General features: G+C 37.7%; 1 protein-coding gene across 6 annotated transcripts in view; it reads left to right on the top strand.

Annotated features, from left to right (window-relative positions):
* Positions 1-18,423, top strand: part of PRLR (prolactin receptor) — a 159,185-nt gene extending 140,762 nt beyond the window's left edge. For all 6 annotated transcript variants that reach the window (XM_071579882.1, XM_071579885.1, XM_071579883.1 and 3 more), the window contains 8 exons: positions 1,424-1,565; positions 3,493-3,625; positions 4,861-5,030; positions 6,248-6,417; positions 7,344-7,488; positions 8,308-8,407; positions 9,321-9,390; positions 10,013-18,423. In XM_071579882.1, coding sequence (XP_071435983.1) covers positions 1,424-1,565; positions 3,493-3,625; positions 4,861-5,030; positions 6,248-6,417; positions 7,344-7,488; positions 8,308-8,407; positions 9,321-9,390; positions 10,013-11,026 — 1,944 coding nt within the window. In that variant the 3' untranslated portion in view covers positions 11,027-18,423. The remainder of the gene's footprint in view (positions 1-1,423; positions 1,566-3,492; positions 3,626-4,860; positions 5,031-6,247; positions 6,418-7,343; positions 7,489-8,307; positions 8,408-9,320; positions 9,391-10,012) is intronic.
* The last annotated feature ends 2,128 nt before the right edge of the window (positions 18,424-20,551 follow it).

Raw genomic sequence — 20,551 nt, 5'->3', positions numbered from 1 at the left:
TGGTATTATAAAAATTTTAGTTTCTCTAAGGATAGAAAAATTAATGTAATCAAATCTGATTAAGGAAAGAAAAGTACTGGAGAGGTTTGTAGAGACAATGGAATTCAATGTTAGTCATCCTAATGTCATATACTACAAAACCCTAATTAGTCCACTGAAATAATATTTATTTGTGATGTTTATCAATGCATTTTATCCCAAGTGTCACAGTAAAAGACTGTGCAGTTCATATTGTTTAAAACAAATCAGGATCAAAACAGTTTAATGTTTCATTAAATTTAATTAACAATTAATCACTTAGCTATGCAGCAATTCAGTAGATGAATCACAATAATGGACACTTAAAAATGTTAATAGACATCTACAAATTTAACAATACATTTCTATAACTAGTCCCAGACATATATATGCTACACACAGAAATTCCCCTCTCCCAAGATGGGTAGGTTACCCCTCCCTCCTGGGAATTCAGATTCTCCTAATTATGCCCACTTCTGTGGGAGACATGGGTGCTTTAGCATAATGTGAACCCATGTCCCTTTTACAAGCTGCTTAGACACACATCAGTGAGAAAGCACACACACAATCACATGCAGCCACCCAGGTATGGTGCCCTGCCTGGCCCAGGCAGAGGTCATGGTGCTGCCAGAGCAGCTTCTGATAGCATCAAACTGCATTTCGGCTACTGCTGAAGTTTCTGGTGTCCCCGCACTATTTTTATTATTACTTTTCAAACTTGAAAAGTAATGTTTTTATTCTCTTATTACTACTTCTCCAGCTTGTCTTCACAACCTTGAGAAGTCTCTTAGTTGTTCCCTAATTATTATTTATTTGGGCTGAGAGTTATCATCATCCTCTTCAACAAGAGCAGTTGGAGGCAACATGCTGCTCACAAATTTTGGTGTGTCCTACTCACACACACCATTTCCATTGACATTCCCCATTGTTGCCATCTGGCTAGGAATGGGCCACAATATTCCCACAGCTCAGGGATAAAATATCATTCTGAAATTTATAGTTGGGGGCCCTCAATGCTACCTAAACCATATGCTTTAATGATGGAGAAAGCTATGTATTTTGAAAGAGTTCTGAAGAGAAATTCAAAGGACCTGAGAAAGGCACTTAAAGCCACTGAGAAGAATTACATGGAGGGTTTATATGTGAGGTGGACTACCCACAGTGTTCCTTGTGTTGTGGATCTGATGGAGTACTAGGAACTATGTTCTTGAGTATCAGTATCTCAGTGTTGCTAAAGTGATTTTTTCTGCTAAGTCACTACCTTTGCTTCTTTAATTCACATCTTATAAAATACCAGCTGAAGTTCTTGACTTTCAGAACTCAGTAGCTCAAGCCTATTCTTTTGTTGTTTATTTGTTAAAATGGCCCAATTCTTTATTATTTTCGCAGTCCATTTCTCTTCCAGACAATCTCTGTTGGAGTGCAGACACACTGCAAGGTGACCAGGCTACAAGCTGGGGTGAAGTATGTTGTTCAGGTCCGTTGCATGTTAGACCTTGGAGAATGGAGTGAGTGGAGCTCTGAAAGACACGTCCAGGTCCCCAGTGGTGAGTGGGTGATTGCTGTTCTGTAAATTGTTTTGAATTCTGTCAGTTTCAATGTTGGGAAAAGTCCCTCAATGGCGGCCCTGAAAATCTGACTTCTCACACAGATGCTTTGTAGTGCTGCAGGAACAGCTCAGTGAATTTTACTTTACTTTCTATCTAATTGCTTCTTTAGTGTTTTTGATCCACTCAGAATCCTCTTCTGAAACTGGCTATGACAAAATGGTAATAGGAAGTCATTTCTGCTACTGGCGTGCCTAAATAATTTATTGTTCCTGTCCCTTTATTTAAAAATCACATTGATTTTGTGTGTAGCTACAGATGTTGGGCAGTGGTTTTTGTGTAAGAACCTGGACTGCTGTGTCTAACAGAGCATGACGCTTGGAGGTACTACCACATGGAAGTCATTATCTATGTTTTCTTGGGTTTGAGTAGTCATGTCATTGCATGTCATCATATCTTGTTGCCACACTTTAGCCAGTTTGTCTCAAATCTTCTTCTGTGACTATTTGTTTTATTCATTATTTGACATTCATTATTTCTATTTACTGTTAATAAGAAAAAAAAACCTTTTAAATGTCCCATTTTCAGGTCTGCCCTAGGCAATTAGACATTTGGAAAATCAATGTCTCTGGTCTGCATAGTAGAAAATATGTATTATTGATGTAATAGAACCGTATTTTTGCCACAAATGCATAATTGCAAAAGTTTGAATCACATAAGGGTTTTGACTAGCATCATCCTATTCAAAATTTAAGTGTTTTTCTCTGCCCTATTCTTAAGTGCTTTGCTTGAGTCTGTAGAAACTTGCTAGACAGCAATCAGGAGAGCAGCCAGAGTACTGAACATAACAACACTACAAGGAAATACAAGAGCTGCTTTTTTGTATCTTTGGAGTCAGATCATACCTCTTTCAGAAGATATTTACTGGCAAGGGCATAAAAAAATGAGCAAATATTTACATTCTTAATTTTTCTTATCTAAAAGCCAAAATAAATGACAGCATATTTTTTAAACAATCAGAACGATCTTAAAACAAAGGTTTTGCCCAGCTTGCAACTAATCGCCACGCAGCTGCTTGTTCACATGCCACACCCCACCCTTATGGAATAGGGAGGAGAATCAAAAGTAAAACCGTAGGTTGAGGTAAGAACAGTTTTGTAATTCAAACAAAGTAAAATATAATAATCATGATAAATAATAATGATAATAAAAAGGGAAAAACAAAAGAAGTGATTCACAATAGAATTGCTTACATCCCACTGATTGATGACAGATCCCTTCCCCACATCCTGATTCACCCCACTTCCAGGTAACTCCACAGTTTGTATACTGGGTGTGGAATATTCCTTTGGCTGTTTCAGGTCACCTGTCATGCTTGTTCCCAGCCTTTTTTGCCTGTTTTGTACCTTCTCACTGGCAGAGCAGGAGACATAAAAATGTCCTTAGTTTAGGATAAACATGACTTAGCATCAACCAAAACATTAATGCATTGCACATATTTTTCTCATTCAGAATCCAAACACAGCTCTGTACCAGGTACTGTGAAAAAAATAACTCTATCCCAGCTGAAAGCAGAACAGCAAAGAAAAAAGATTGGATAGCAAACTGTATTTTAAATAATTTTATAGAGCCTGCTATGACAGTACTTGAGCACTCCTAATGAGATTTTGGGGCAGAGAAAGAGCCACAGTCAGAGAATTAAAGCAGTTCTTCAGCATGGCTGAAGTGACAAAGGATTCTGAATCCAGGTGTAGTTACCAGGCTGTTGCCTGAACCACTGAACAGTTCCTCCTTTCCTGTGCTACTATGAAGCAAAACTTTTCCTTTCTTTGTATTTTCCTCTGCTCTGTTTGACATTATTTTATGAATTCAGTGTGGACGTAATGCATTAAACTTACTAATTAGTTCATTTCTTTATCTCTTACAGGAGAGTCACCTCCTGAAAAGCCTACAATAATAAAGTGCCGTTCTCCTGAAAAGGAAACATTTACTTGTTGGTGGAAACCTGGTTCAGATGGAGGACATCCTACTAACCACACTTTGCTTTACAGCAAAGAGGGGTAATAAACTATGTATAGTTCTTCAGTGTCTTATTGGAAGGCCCTGGAAAATCCATCCTGATTGATTTTGCATTTAGGGAGATGTAATTTTCTGTAGTAAATGGTTTTGGCCAGTGCCATATTCTGGAAGCACTAAAGCAGCAATGTATTTAAGATTGAAATAAGATCTCTTTATAGTGTTAGTGAATTATTGTGAATGACTGTCAATTCTTCTGCTCAGAGAGATGGACTGCCTTGAAAGTTGCCATTGTGCAGCATATTACTAAGCAATACAAATCACAGTCCTGTAACTCTTTGGCCATGAAGCCCTAGAAATAAAACCGTCCAAAATGAACAGATATTAAAATTTTCATCTTCTGATGATGCTTATTTTGCACTAGTATTCATAGGCCATGAATTCCTTCTGGCTTCTGCAGTGATATTTCCTTGGAACTTAGCTCAAGTGCTAAACGTTCATTTTAAAAAAATAGTCAATATATAATTTTAGGTCCTGTGAGCTATTTTTGGTTCACGTAGCACTGCTCAGCCTTGCACTGACATAACTGGATGCTAAACTCTGTTCAGCTGAGAGCCAGGTCTTAGTGGAAAAAGACAAGTAATGGTCCAGACAGGTAGGGCAGAATATGAGGTCCAGATCCACAGCTGTCTCTTTGGTCTTTGTGCATGTCAGAGGAGTGTGAAAACAGGTACTTCATACTCAACTTTCTGTCCTATCCCTGCTCTGACTTTGGGAAGCTTGGGAATGGATTTGGAGGACAGGTACAAAGCAGATTTTTTAATTGTTTTTTTTTTTTTAATGAACAAGAGATGAAAGACCAAAATAAATTCTGAAAGCATATTAGTGTAATATGCAGAATTCCTGTAAATGTGAAATGAACATTGGAAATACATAGTTTTTAATAGATGAGTTAGGAAACTTCAGCCATCACTTCCACTCATTCTCTGGAACATGTAGGGGCTTTCTGAGAAGAAAGAGCTTCACTGTATTAGCCCACTATTGCATCTACAACAGCCTAAATTCTACAGGCTTTGTAGTCTTTATTTTGTGGGGAAAATGCTTACTACAGTCTCTGGAATTGTCCCATGACTCTTTAGTCTGGAAGCAGTTTTCTGATTTTCTTCACATTGCCAGGCATGAAAAATCAGATGCAGCCCTAAATAATCATGATATACTAGTAATCAAAGTCAAGTGTTTTAGCCTGTGTAACCTAATGACTGTGATTCTTTCATTTCAGAGAAGAAAAAGTTTATGAATGTCCAGATTACAAAACTGCAGGCCCCAATTCATGCTACTTTGATAAAAAGCACACCTCTTTCTGGACCATATATAATATTACTGTGAGGGCAACTAATGAAATAGGAAGTAATGTCTCTGATCCGCATTATGTGGATGTGACTTACATAGGTAAGACTTAAAAGTATTTTCTGTGGAACCAAATATTTCAGAATCATGGGTTTTGACATTTTAATTCCAGCTCTTCTTATATATCATATTATATGCCAGTCAAAAACTTGTACAAATAAAATAGTCTCTGGTGTAATAACAAATCAATATTCATCCCTTTACCATTTTATTTTCAAAGGAAGCATAAAAATGCTAGAAAGCTTTAAAACTGTGTTCAGACAAACATTTATTAGGTTTCCATATTTTTTTCGGTCAATCCCTAAGAAACATCATTCAGCTAAAATCTTTATTCCACTGTACAAGCAACTGAAAATGAATTGATCTTTTAACTAATACTTAAATCTGATTACATAAAAGTAGCTTCCAGACCCAAGAGAAGCTGCATTAGTGCTTTTTGTAGCAGTATACTGATAATCTCTTTCTCAGACTTTTTCCATAGAGTGACTGTGAACAGGTATTTGGGGTTTTTTTTGTAAGGGAACAGAACGGTATCATTGCTAACCATTTTGTTATCAAGGATCTGGCTGCCAGGAGTCTGGCAACTGGGAAAGGGCTGCTGAAGAAGAGGCTTTGTATTTTATCTCCGTGCCATGAGTACTTGATGAAGCTTTGCATCAGACAGTGGTAAAATACATGCACAATAGCGGCAAGCCTGACTGTAACAGAAACTTGTGTTCCATTTTGGTGTGTTTTTGAGATACAGACAGAGTTTTAATATTCCTGTTTTGGTTTACTTTTAAATATCCCTACATAGGCCTATAGGGACTATGCTGTTGTGTTTTCTGAATGTAAAAAATGAAGGGGGCAAGTTTCGTCAGCTACCTCCATGTTTTCAGCATTCCTAAATATTTATGCCAAACTTTGATAAGATTATGATAAAACACAACTCCTACAACACAACATTAAAAATGTTAACTTTGGAATACAGTTGTGGGGGAAAGCAAAAATAAATGCTAATGTAAGAGAAAAATATTTTTGCTGCTAAATGATCAAGACAAATCTCAAAATGAATTCAACATATTTACTTTTCTTCAGTTTTTTTTTTTTCAAATTCATTAATCCATACTTATTTTATCTGGAAATTGTTGATTCCTGTATTTCAGCATCAGTTCTAAATTACTAGACACAATGGAAGTGGTGACTCTTCGCTCATATAATTTTATATATCTCCCTAGGATGCAAGGAAAAAATTCATTTAAATTGTTTTATTTTAACAGTACAGCCAGATCCTCCTGTGAATATAACTCTGGAATTAAAAAAGTCAGTAAATAGAAAACCTTATCTGGTCTTGACATGGTCTCCTCCTCCACTGGCTGATGTCAGATCTGGATGGCTTACTCTTGAATATGAACTGCGACTAAAACCTGAAGAAGGAGAGGAATGGGAGGTAAGGGTGTTGCAAGTTTTTGCTAGATAATTTTTTCTGTTCAGTTAGATTTTGTCAGCTGGGTTCCATGCCTGAATGTAATGAAGGAGGCACACTGAATAGATTATCATTTTTCAAAAGTGCTTGTGCAATCTGTGATTTCCTACTGAGAACACTGGTGTCTCAGATGCGGGTGTATGAGATCAGGTGATAATGTACTTGTTTTTAATTGTGGTTGTTGTATATTAATCATATTGGCATGCCAGTTTAAATTGCTAGTTCTCATTTAGGGAGGTTTCTTCTGTGATAATTCATTCTTAACCATGAGCACTCTTTAGGTAACAGAAAGCTCAGTGACACGATGTAAAATAATTTAAATTTATATAAAATGTTGTTGTAATGGCCACATAATAATAGCTGTCTGTAGTCAGGATCTGCAACTCAAACAACTTAGTGGAAAATTAAAGACTCCAGCTATTGGTATTTGACTGCATCCTCTTCTTGTTTGCAATACTTCCAAACCATCTCTGTACTTCCTTCTTTCCCCCTCTCACTGCGCTTTCCAGGCCCCTGGCCATTGAAAGACCTCCTTTTTACTACTCTGTGCCTTTCCACCAACTTCAAATTCCCTCTTTTTCTCTGCATTTTCTTCCTCCATCTCTGTTTCTTGCCTCCTCTTGTTCTCACTACTGCAGTTCCCACCATTACCACAGTTCCACCCTATTTGCCAAATGCTTGTGATGTGTTCTTATAGTAGTTTCATTTGCACTGTATACCAGAGCCAGGTCTCATTCCCACTGATGTTAGGAATCTAAACTACAGAAATAAAATAAATGTACCGTTATTCCATGCCTGTTTAACAATTATTAGGAAATGCTATCCAGACTTATTCTATGTTCCTGTCTTGGTTACCAAAAACTTAGCTGTGATTTTTATTTTATTTCCAGACTATTTTTGTTGGACAGCAAACACAATGTAAAATGTTTAGTTTAAATCCTGGAAAGAGGTACATTGTACAAATTCACTGCAAACCAGACCACCATGGATCATGGAGTGAGTGGAGCCCAGAAATGTATATTCAGATCCCTACTGGTGAGTGGCCAGGTACCCCTTCAGTAATTGTTATTACGTGCAACTTCATGTTATATTCTTGTTTGTTAGCTGTTTGTGACACCCATGCAGATCCCAAAGTTTCTCTAGGATAGGCATGAACATCGTTGCTAAGGTAACTCAATTGTCATCTTGCCTGCACCATACCCAATTAGCTTTCCCCTTCATTACTTTATGGTGTTAAGAAGGTCAATAAATTTCTTTGCTTATTTAAGCCATGCCCTTTCTGCCTATTGCTTCCTTTGTTCCCATGATGGTAGTTTTTAATTAAAATTTAAAACTGTGACACAGGCAACAAAAAGTGACTGCCTTCAGACAGGAATAGCTCTTTATTACACTTTATTTGGAATTAATTTGAATCAGCACTTCAGTGTAAAAAGTGTTATTTTACAATAAATTTTTTTTTAAAATAGCTAGTACTAGGCTAGGTCATTTAACACCCTATTTAATTAATTGTGTGATATGCATTTGACCATGAAATGACTACAGTTTTAATAAAACTGGAATTGAACCCAATTGATATAATTGACTGTGACAAAATTTTCCTCTTCATACATTTTTGTATCATTTTTCCAAGGCAGTTTATTTCCTGTGCAGTGCCATTAGCAAAAGTTTTATTTATTATTAGATATTACAGTGATTGTTGAGATCCATCTGTGGTGGTAAAGCCCTCTGTATTTCATACCAAATTTGGCAGTTTAGCCCATTTTTGTGAAATAAAAGTAATTTGTGGCTTTTTTTTGCATGCTGACTATGCTTACACTAGATGTATGTACTTAAATATTTCTGTTTCTTTCTTAGATTTTAGAGTAAAAGATATGGTTGTGTGGATCATTGTTGGTATATTATCATCTCTAATATGTTTAATCATGAGCTGGACAATGATTTTGAAAGGGTACAGGTAAGTCACTGATTTCACAGTTGTATGGAGTTCAAAATCACAGAAAACTTTTCAGAAATAGACTTCTAATATTTGACTCAATTTCCTGTAGCATTTGTGTTCTCTTGTATATAAACTATTAGTTACACTGATAAAGGAGTATTTCTGCTCCTTAGGGAAACCTGCCTAAATCCTCAGTTGATAAGGACATGTCTGTATCAGATCTGACAATCCATATTAGTCATGTAAATAATTCAGCAAACATCACTTGGAGTATCCCTGCTCCTGTAGAAAATATGCTTTTGAGTGTTGTTGTAATTTCCTAAAGTAAACAAGGTTGTATTATGAGATTGTTTTTCTGTCCACCTGTCTGCCAGTTCCCCAAATAGTTTATTACCGTGCTAATGTCAATCAAATTTGAAAGAAACATGTTGCCAAGATTATCACTTTCTGCAAGTCTTACAAAAAACACTTTCCAAGTAGAAGAAAGAGATGGAAAATGTGGTTGGAAGAGCCAAGTCATTCACCATAAATCCTGTTTAATAGTAGTCAGCTTACTGTCAAGTATGCACAGACAGGGCCACTAGTTCTCCTGAACTGTGTCCCATTTCACTGTTCCTTGGCCAGAGGTGAATTTACAGTAGTATTAGAGAACTGGCAGTTAAAGGACTAAAGACAATAAAAGGACATTAGTGGTGTTACTTTTACCATTGAATAATTGTTCTGTTTCTTATAAATACCTCTGAGGGTACTTTATGAACTGTAACTGGATTTGTGAATTGAGAGGTAGGCAGGAAATAGAGGTCCAACAGGGATGTATGAGATATGGGAGAAGCATTTAAAATCTCATCTACACTTCAATGAAATGGAAGAACAAATAGGAAGATAGGGCCCATCCTTACACCTGCTGTGTTTGTTCTTGTTTTCTTTTTAGAATGATGGCCTTTATCCTACCACCAGTTCCTGGACCAAAGATAAAAGGCATAGATACACATCTGTTAGAGGTGAGTACCAAAACTAACAACAAAAGAATTCACCGTTACTTACTTTTCCAACTTGCATACTAGCAGCCACAATTACGCTAGTAAAGTGTGAATCTGCTTCAATTAACGTTAAAAACAAGCACCAGTTTCAGGTTGATCATATGGAGGGTATTTGTGAGACAGAGTTTTGCCTTGCACTTCTAGTAATGGAGCGTTTGAGGGCAGGGTTTGTGACCACAGCTGTTTCCTGGGACGCAAGAGGAACTGCCTGTGTGATCTTCCTAAGAGTTCTTAAGGAAGTCCTAGTAGTTCTTATGGAATTTGCTCTGCACAGTCTCTAGCCATGCTGAGGTGGCAGTATATGGCTGCACTATGATTCTCCTCCATCTCAGGAGACCCATACCTCCCAAAAGCTCACAGGTCCTTCCATTAATTCTGGGATTGTGTGTCCCCACTGAGGGAACTCAGTAAATTTTCTTCCCTTCTTTCAGTATTTTCTGCAGCAGTAGAAGTTCAGTTAAGGTCTATAGTGCCACTATTGAAGTGTTTGTGTAGCAAATATGCAGATTGTTCACAATTGTTGTAGTCAGCTAAACCCTAAGACTGACAATGAAAAAATATATCCTATTTATTATGCCCCTAGACAGGAAAATCTGAAGAATTACTGAGTGCTCTTGGTTGCCATGGTTTCCCTCCAACATCAGACTGTGAGGAGCTACTGATAGAATATCTGGAGGTAGAGGACAGTGAGGATCAGCAACTCATGCCAAGCCATGACACTCCCAGTAAAAATAACAAAGTGATACCCAAGGAAACAGACAGTGACTCGGGCCGAGGGAGCTGTGATAGCCCTTCTCTGCTCTCTGAGAAGTGCAGGGAGTCCTGTGCCCTTCCATCAGCACTGCAAACACAGGATGTAAGAGCTGTTCAAGAAAATAAAGGAGCAAAAAGGAGCTGGGAAACTCAGTGTGTAGCCTCAGAACAGAAAACACTCCTTTTAAACAGTGAGAATACAAAGTCGTCCACTTGGCCTGCAGCTCAGTTACCTAATAATCACCTTCCTATGTTTGCCTACCACAGTACTGTGGAGGCACACAAGATAGTACTGAGTACCACAAATGTGAACCTTTCACCAGTTTTGGTGGGAAATGAAGAAAAGCATCATTCACAAAATCCTATCCCTGAAACTGTCCATGACAACATGGAAAAGCAAAGAGAGATGGAGATTTCCAAAACTGACCAAACCACAGCACAGGTCAAACAAAACAGATATATTGACAAGTCACCTTTCTTGAATCCTAAACTAATGGACTATGTAGAAGTTCATAAAGTCAGACAAGATGACGAGCCAACAGTATTACTGAAACATAAAGAAAATAACGGAAAGACCGAAAAATACACTGTTCCAGGAACCAGCAAAGAATATACCAAGGTCTCAACAGTTGTGGACCATAATATTCTAGTATTAATGCCAGATTCACGCATCCAGCACACACCTGTATCTCAAGAACCTGCTATGGAAACATCTCAGAACCTTCAGCAAGGTCAAGCTGATAAAAATATGAGCTACTGCCTGACAGTTCCAAGCGACTGCAAAAGAGAGACCAGTGGATCAGAGTACATGGACCCATCTTCCTTTATGCCCTCCTTTAAATAACCACTTAGAAGAGTACATACTTAGCACTTATGTTCAGTAAAACAAAATCACATAGCAAACAGTTCTTTAAAAATGCCTAGACTCCAAAAGCCTAGCTTCCTATGTGTATGGTACAGACAGTAAAATAAACTGTGGATTGAGGTAATAATCATGGGAGTAAGTCTTGGATCATGAATACACGTTTCAGACACAGTAAAATGAGGAAATGGATATTGTCTGCTATGAAAAATACATAGTAGAATAATTATTCAGTTCTGCAAATCTTCTGTTAATTGACTAAGCCTGAGGGAATACTTCAGATTCAATCAGTGCACCATGGTGATCTGAGCAGTTTCTACAATAGATAAGTCATTGCACAACAGTATTGTTATCTACAGTGTGTCTTCTTCTGAATGCATTCTGACAGTAGGTTAAGTTTTCTTTATATTTTTTCTCAATACTTGAGAAAAAGGAGCTCTTGTATGACATATATAAAAAGAATATATTCTACAGATTACAGTAAAACAACAAATTCTTCCAAATATATTTTTGCTTTGTTTCAATGTGACAGAAAACTTTGCATCCCATTCATATCCTAGTCTGATCAAACCAAACATGAAAAAAATAGCAGGATAATATTTGATATACTGCCTTACTGTATATAATATACGATTCTACTTTAGTATAAGCCCGCATATTTAACAATGTATTTTTAAAGGCTATTTTTCTATTACCAAAAAAGAGCAAAATAAAATATTTTTTAATTTCCCAGTGTTATTTAGCTACTTAGGAACTTTTCTGTTTCCTTCTGCTGAGAGAGCAGTAATAAGTAAAGCTACAATTTCTATACAAAGCATGAAATTAAACTTTATACTAACTAAGAATATGAAGACATTTTTAAGCTATATTTCTAATATATTACAGATATATTACTATTTGAATTGTAAATTATTTCTTTCACACATTTTTTTATCACCTGTAATTATATAATTAAAATAGAATCTAGGTTTTAAGAGCAAAGTTTCTTTCCCTTTAAACTTGTAGTCTAATGCCAATTGTGAATGGGAGGGTGTTCTCCTGCATCCTTAGTCATTGCACTTTTCTCTGAGTCTGGGGGAAAAGTTTGAAGTCAGATTTTTCACAATGAGTTTATGAACATTAATTTTGGAACCCAGCCTCCAAAGTCAAAGATAAGAGACATAAAGTCTGAGTCATAGCTCTGCTGAAATGGCAGTGACAATGAGGAAAGGAGTCATGTTCTAGGGCTGGACATATGTCCCCGGAATAGCAGTGGAAACAGTAAGGATTCATCATAGCTCATGTAACCGAAGACAGAATTAAAATGATACTGTAGTGGCTGTGAACTTACTGTGGTCATTCCTTCTTGAAACAAAAGTTTCAGTTACTCCGGAAAATATTTAGTCTCCATCATTAGCTTCAAGGGAAACTGGAAACGTAATGTAAGGGAATAGTTCCATACATGTGAAGGAAAATGTATTGTCTGGTTCGTCTCCTTCCTGAACAGTTTTACATTTCTCCATATTTTCATGATTTTATGCACTGAGCAAGCCTTCCTGCAGTATTGGGTATCTGCTGCAGAGCCAGCCAAAAAAAGGATTTCAGATTTTGAAGGTCCCAGAAGGCTATATCTAATTTGACAAATCAGATTCTCACCCTTTACCTTCACTACCATGGAAGTGCTCCTGAGTCGAGCTGTCTATCCTTTCCACAGACAGGACTTAAGAATTTAACTAATGACCTGTGTGTCTATAAACATACATACTAGTGTGGACTGTAACATTTGCTTTAGGCATCAGATTTGGGGCCTATGTCCTCCATACTGGCAGTGCACTGCTGTCTTCCAGAGGCTGATCAGAGCAGTCAGGATGCTCTGATGGATGTGTGGGAAGCTACCTTAGATTCTTAATTCATTCACTTATTTAACACTTGAGGACATAAAGTGGCTGCTCCAGAGAGCAGCCAGATATAAAACTTTGTTTAGCTATGGTTAGCAGAACCATTTTACAGTAGATATACTGTTTGTAATATGCCTTACAAATTTCTAGACATGCTGCAAGTACTGCAAAGAAACCGCTGAGTTATCACAAAAAACTGGAATGTTTTGCAGGGCAACAACTTGTCTGTGTGCAAGTATGTAAGCTGGTAACACACTATGTCTGACTGTTTCATTTACACTTCAGTTTTCTGACTGAATCTGACAGACCTAATCCAGATCAGACACATTTTCTTTCTTTACACAGATAGTCATATCTGTGTTGTTTTCTACACCTAATGCCATGCAAAGAGATGCTGCTACAGGCCTTCTGGGGTGTATCTAGTGATGAACAGAGGGTATAAAATCTGATCAAGCCACAGTCTAAATGTGTTCCTCATGTAGTGGATTTCTTAGTAAAGCACATGTGACTACACAGATGTACAACAGCAGCCGATTGTTGCTGTGGCTTCCGTTACTTTGTACCTGAGGCAAATAGGCACAATTTTTAGCAGATATAAAGTGTAAGATTCATCCCACATAACTGTAGGCACATGTGCCTCCAGTCATCCACACAGAGGAGAGTCAAAGAGTTTCTATGCTTTGCCACAAGTTAGTATTGAAACTGCAAAATTGCTGTAGCCTGAACCACATTGTGTGGTGCTGATTCTCTCCCACCTTTGCTGATGAATATATCAGTCTGTCAAATCATCCTGAGTCTCTGTGAAAAGGGAAATTCAGCCAGAGTGGAAAAAGGGCATTTGCTCACTGCACTGAAGTGTTGAGGGATTTGGTAGCTGAATATAATCTAAACACAATTTTCATAAATATCTTGCATTCTTTAAGATGGACAACTGTGCAAATTGATTATTTTTCCCTTGGATTTCCTTATATTTTCTGAAACACCTTGTTACTCCCAATGGTGGAGCAACACCTTCTGAAAGTGACCTTTAACATCTGAAAGTATATGAAAAAAAAAAGAAACCAAAAAACTAGTGTTTTGTAAAATCAGAATAACCTTCAGCTAACAGTTTGGTCCTTTGAATTTTCAAGTATTTAATTCTTTCTGCTTGCAACAATATTTTTGCTTGCAGCTCTTCAAGGTTTTTATTAGGCAACAGATGAGCTTTTGAAGCAGTTGTACACAGTCAACTGGTGTAAAATTATGACACACCTGTGGGGAATAACTAGCTCTTGACACCTCCTTTGATATCCAGAGGGATGAAACATACAACAAAATTTACCCCAGGAACAGGGATTAGCCCTCTAGCTCTTGCACCATTAGTAACATTTCTCACTTGGAACACTTATTTCAAGAATGTGAATGATGTTTTCAATGTCAAAATTATGCATGTGTCATTTATGGAGTTATAATAGCATAAAAGCCCTAAAATTAAGCATAAAGACTCTTCAGGATAATTAATTTTATAAAATTCATAAAATTGAATATATATTTTTAAATTAATAACCTCTCCTTTTGACTCAGACTAATTTTATTAATATTTTTTCTTCAGTACTGACGAATATGATTCATTATAGTAAATTTTCTAACTAGACTTTTTTTTTAGCAAAGACATATTTGATGTACTATTTTAGTATCTCAGTGTAATATTCCAGACTATTAAAGACACACATGTTATTGAATTGGCACATGTGCTCACAAAGCTCACTGTCACATACGATGCAGGCTTGAAGGATGGTCTTGATAACACTATGTAACTACAAAGATTATTTCATAAAAATGCAGTAAACTGACCTTATATAATGTTAGTAAGAGGATATATGTGTTTATGGAACAATCTGTAAAACAAATATGTATGATGATTTATGTTAAAGCAGTGAATTCTGTAGTATATCTATGTATGTATCTATGTTTAAATGGCTGAAAAATAGACAGTTGCTTTAAATGTTCTGTAAGTATTTAAAGTGTAGTAGCAGCTGTTCAAAATGAATAACCAGAATTTTTTTGTGCTCTCTGAACCATTGTATATGTGGGGGTCACCTCATGAAACCTGTAAGTGTATTTCATAATTTTATGGTAACTGTCAACTATTTGAAGGTGTTGTGCAAGGAAACTGAAGCAATTTAAGCCAGTTGATAGATATCAAGCATCTTCTACAAAGCCATAAAGACAAATGAAAGAGTGTCATGAGATCAGGCATCATGTTTTCAAATAATTGCTACCTCAGATTTTTTCTTCTCCCTCTAAAAGGCAGGCAGAAGCATTTTCATTTGTGTGTAAAATAGTGAGTCATTCTATCAAGATTTTAAAAATCTTATTTGTAAGTTCAAATTGTTTTTGTTAACAAACAGTTTGTCGTGGAATCATCACTTGTGTTGCACTGGTAGTATGAGGATGGGATATTTGAGACGTGTGGCCAAATTAAATGTTTTTAATATTAAAAAAAAATCCACAGAAAATTCCATTCTGTAGGAAAAGCCATATCACCCAGCTTGGCAGCTAAGCATCAGAGTCCCTTTCCTGACCTGGAAAGTTTATTGCCAATACCTGTGTTCCCAGGTTGCTAGGACTGAATGAGCCAAATTTCCAGAGATGCCCTCATTCTGGATCTAAGCCTTTTTCAATACTTGCTATTGAGAAATACCTGTTTTCAATTGAGTCCCTAGGAAGTAATCTTCACATTCTGCCTCTACATGAGCAAAAATGGAGAGCCCTGCTGTCAACTGTCTCAAACCCTCATACTAAATTCAGACTCCAGTTCCTGTGAGTGTGGAAAGATGGACTGAGTTACTAATGTAATTTGAATAACCTTGTAACCCTGCCTTGAAAACCATTTTGAAACAATTCAGGGAATGTCTTCATCTTTCCTGTGTATGTCAAGCAGGAAAGCAAAGTTGATACATAAATACATAATATATGGGGATATAAAGAGCTTAATGATCATAGAAGCATAGAATTTTTTAGCTTGCAAAAGACCTGTAAGGTCATAGAGCCCAAATGTTAACCCAGCACTGCCAAGTCCACCACTGAATGATGGGAAGAGGGACAAGGTTGCTGCATGTGGCAGAATGGAAAAGGGAGTACAGTCACTATAGCACAGTACATGGGCAGATGATGAGAGAAAAAATGAATTTTGACTACTACTGAGAAGAGAGAACAGAAAATGGAAGTGAAAGAATAAAATGTAAGAGTAGACAGGAAAAAATCAGAACTATTAGAGCTGAGAGGAGTAATGAATGAGTTAGTGAGAAAAAAAATAAGAAAATACTTTTATATCCAAATTGGGAATAAGCACAGCTACCTGATATAGCCCACAAAAGTTGTAAAGCCTTATTATATGCTAAAGAGTTGGCAAAATGCTGCAATCAGCTACTATGGATCAGCTATTACATATGAGCAAAAAAAGTCCTATACATGAGAACTTCCTGTCAGTTACAGGATTTTTTTCCACATACTGACACTGGTCCCACGCAAACACAATAATTAAAGAGCTAGACTCTGCATCTGATGTGCTGTTGTATTTCCTCCAATCCTAAGGAAATAAACTCCAGTGAAATAAAGTGTACCACACTGTTTTTAAAAGCAACCTTCAATTTTTTCAGACAGATATACAGATGAGGTGTATTTATCCATTTACTTTGTCCCACACATATGCTGACCATTCTGAAATATTCTTCTGTTTTTACTTATCAAACATAATGCAATGACCTAGAAGCTCCAAGAGAAAAATACTTTGGGGATATTAAAACAGTCTCTTGGCATTTCTGGGCATTGTTTTAGTTTGTACCTGGGACAATGCGTCTGTGAATATTTTCCTTAATAAGAAAGTCCCTGTCTTGGTAATAAATTTGGAAAATTACCAAGTTAGGCTTAAAATACATCTCTTCAATTTAAGTTAAGCTTTTAAGAGACACTGTTGTATCTGTTGAAAGCAAACAAAAATACCTGAATTAGTTGTGTGGCCTCTTGCAGTGCTGATATGCTGAAGGATGATCTTATACTCAAAACATTGGTATGTAGAGCAGTTAGATATAAGAAAGTCTTTTTCTATATATTCTGCTTTTATTTTTTGAATGTTTAATGTCCTTTTCTACTTTGTGATGCTGCTTGTCTTGGATCTTGTCTTTAACTTTTTGGATAATGCTGCTTTTGGTCTATTTTTGTGAGCTGCTGAGTACCTTCACCTCATTTTGACATCAATAAAAATTGAAAGATTTCACTTCAGTTCCTGCAATGGTCAGTTTTACAGACATGTAACACCGAGTAGAATTTTTACAGGATGCTGGAAATCTTTGTACAAGTCACTTGTAGAAAATACTCCTTCAAACGTTTGGGAAACTACATGTCTGGGAAGAGGCAGATTTTCTACAGGTAGAAATATAATTATGTCAGATCATATTTTTTGATATAATGCTGTAGACTACTCTTAATTCTCATCCCTGTGTCCTTCATTCCAAACAGAAGAGGAAACTACTACTCAGCTATACTTAGAAAGAGCTCCTGGGCTGCTTTAGTGTTTATTTTTCATCCTGCAAAGTAATTTTTTAAATTCTGATTACAAATATCATTCACCATCTGAAATAACACAACCACGAGTTCCATGTATGCATTATATTGCTTGGAGACACTCAGCACTATCTCAGCTTCTGAAATCTTTATATTGTGCTTTGTATATTTTTTTAGTTGTTGTGTAAAATACAGCAATACTGAGGGCATTGGTATGAAAAAGTACAGCCCGGGAAATATATGTTAGCCGTCATTAACTAATATTTTTTCAAAGTTTTGCCATGCTTTTAAGTTAAGGTTAAAGTCTCTGGAACTTTCTCGCCTTTAATTGTGCCAGCAGTCTCTCAAAGAAACATAAATTGCATCTTCTGAATAATATACAGAATAAACAGTATATTTTCAGCAGAGTGACAGATAATCCAATATTTAAAGCCAACTTGTTTCCACTTGCATAAACCATTTTGTTGGTAGCCTTGCCATACAAGCTAGGCATTTTTCCCACTATAATTTCAGAATTTGATTGCAATCTGGAACATCAGCATTATCGCAGTGTCATCACTGTAGCAACACAATGACTTTAAGCACAATTATTCTATGAACCGAATCCAAATTTTTTGTGAATTTCTCAAATATAAGAAATTCTAAGAATTCGATTTCATATGCAGAATGTACATTGGTGGGAGAATACTGGTATAAAAATAGTTGCTCAGGAATTCTTCATTGTTTCTAAGTGTATCTGAAGGAAAACGCTTTAAAATGTATTTTTTAAGTTCTTAATATTGAAAATGCTGGCTTTAATAAAATCTGTTAGTGTTTTCACTTGTAAGATCAATATTGTTCTGAAGTCTGTAGCTTTCTGATGGAATTTTCAATCTTTTGTCATTGTAAAATCTATTTGCAATGGTGTTTGCATTTCAATTTAATAAAACTTCTTGAATAAAATTCACAAATTCTTTCTTCATATGCAATAATTCCAGTACATAATACATAGAGAAAGGAAAAGCCAGACATGCAACACAGTCTGTAGGATGGGATCCTGCTGTTCTCCACATGGAAGGCTCCATGGTAAATGTGTTTAACCTACTTAGCACACACTCAGCAACTGAACCAGTTTGCACAGCTGACTCACCCACCAGGTCACAACTGTCATGCTTCTTTATGGTTCTTTGCATTCATGAAAATTATCACTGAAATTAAGGGATTTCAAGTTAATAAAAATAAATTTTGATCAGGAAATACTGAGCAGTCAGGGGTCCTAGGCTATGTAAGTGCTGCCCTGGTTAGTGGAAGGCACAAATCTCTGGTTCCTTGCATCAACATTGGACACTTTTCCTGCAACACTGGGGCTGCCCGTCAGGGTAGGTGTTGTCAGCCTTCTGCAATAGGAGCAGCCAGATTCAACCTGAGAAAAGCCTCTCATTGGCAACTTTGTCTAGTTACAGTGTATGACAATTGCCATTCTGGGAAACCCATCTCAAGCCCTAATACTTTTAGTATTAAGAGAATGTGCTAGTTTTGGCTGGGGCAGAGTGGCTGGTATGAGGTGGTGTTTTGGATTTGTGCTGATGGTGATGACAGTAAAGATGTTTTTGTTATTGCTGAGCAGTGCTTACATGAAGCTGAGGCCACTTCTGCTTTTTGTACTGCCATGCTGACAGGGAAGTTGGGGGTGCGTGGGAAACAGGGATGAGACACAGTTGGGACACGTGATCCCAACTGATAAATGGGATATTCCATACCATATGGTATCATGCTCAGTATATAAAGTACTAAGTACAGGGGGGACATTTGGAGTGATGAAGTTTGTCTTCCTGCATAATCATTACATGTGATGGGGTGCTGCTTTCCTGGAGATGGCTGAACACCTGCCTGCCCATGGGAAGCAGGGAACTAATGCCTTGTTTTGCTTTCCTTGTATGCATGGTTTTTGCCAACCCTGTTAAACTGTCTTTATCTCAACCCGCAAGTTTTTTTAGCTTTTACCCTTCTGATTCTCTCCCTGATCCCACTGATGGGGGAGCAAGTGAGGGGCCATGTGGGGCTTGGTTGATGGCTGAGGTTAAAGCACCTCTGTTACTTGAAGGTAATGGAGCAAGGCAATAGACCTTCCCACTTCTGCCACCCTTGCTGGAGGTTGTGCTAGGCCTCTTTGCTGATGAAACAAAACCAAAAAGGGGAAGAAACGGGTCAGCAAGTTATCCTCTGACAATGTCTCTGTTTCTCCTCATCCACCTGGCTGTATTTAATGCAACAGAATCACAGAATGGGTAAGGTTGGAAGGGACCACAGTGGGTCATCTGGTATTACCCCTCCGCTCAAGCAGGGCCATCCCAGAGCACATGGCACAGGACTGTGTCCATATGGTTCTTGAATATCTCCAGTGAGGGAAGAGACTCCACAGCCTCCTGGGCGGCCTGTTATGGTGAATGGTCACCTGCACAGCAAAGAAATTCTTCCTCATGTTCAGGCTGAACTTCCTGTACATGAGTTTCTGCCCATGGCCTCTTATCCTGTTGCGTAGCACTCCCAGGCAAAGCCTGGCTCCATCCTCTTGACACCTTCCCTTCTGATACTTGATAGACATTGATGAGGTTCCCTCTCTGTTGTCTCTCCTGAGGCCGAGTTCTCTCAGCCTTTCCTCATAAGAGAGAAGCTCCAGTCCCTTAATGATCTTTGTAGCCCTCCACTGGACCCATCCCAGAAGCTCCATGTCTCTCTTGCACTGAGGAGCCCAGAACTGGACACAGCACTCCAGATGTGGCCTCAGCAGGGCTGAGCAGGGCTGAGCAGGGCTGAGGATCACCTCCCTGGAACTGCTGGCACTGCTCTTCCTAATGCAGCCCAGGATTCCATTGGCCTTCTTGGCCACAAGGGCACACTGCTGGCTCAGGGACAGCTTGTTCACCAGCATCCACAGCTCCTCAGCAGAGCTGCTTCCCAGCAGGTTGGCTGCAGCCTGTACCGGTGCCTGCAGTTACTCCACTCCAGATGCAGGACACTTCATTTGCCCTTGTTGAAGGTCAGACTGTTCTTCTCTGCCCTTCTCTCCAACCTGTTGAGGTCCCTCTGAAGGGTGCGCGGTCAG

The sequence above is a fragment of the Pithys albifrons genome, chromosome Z (genome assembly GCF_047495875.1).
Source record: "Pithys albifrons albifrons isolate INPA30051 chromosome Z, PitAlb_v1, whole genome shotgun sequence".
NCBI lineage: Eukaryota > Metazoa > Chordata > Aves > Passeriformes > Thamnophilidae > Pithys > Pithys albifrons.
This window is presented reverse-complemented; position numbering and strand designations above follow the sequence as displayed.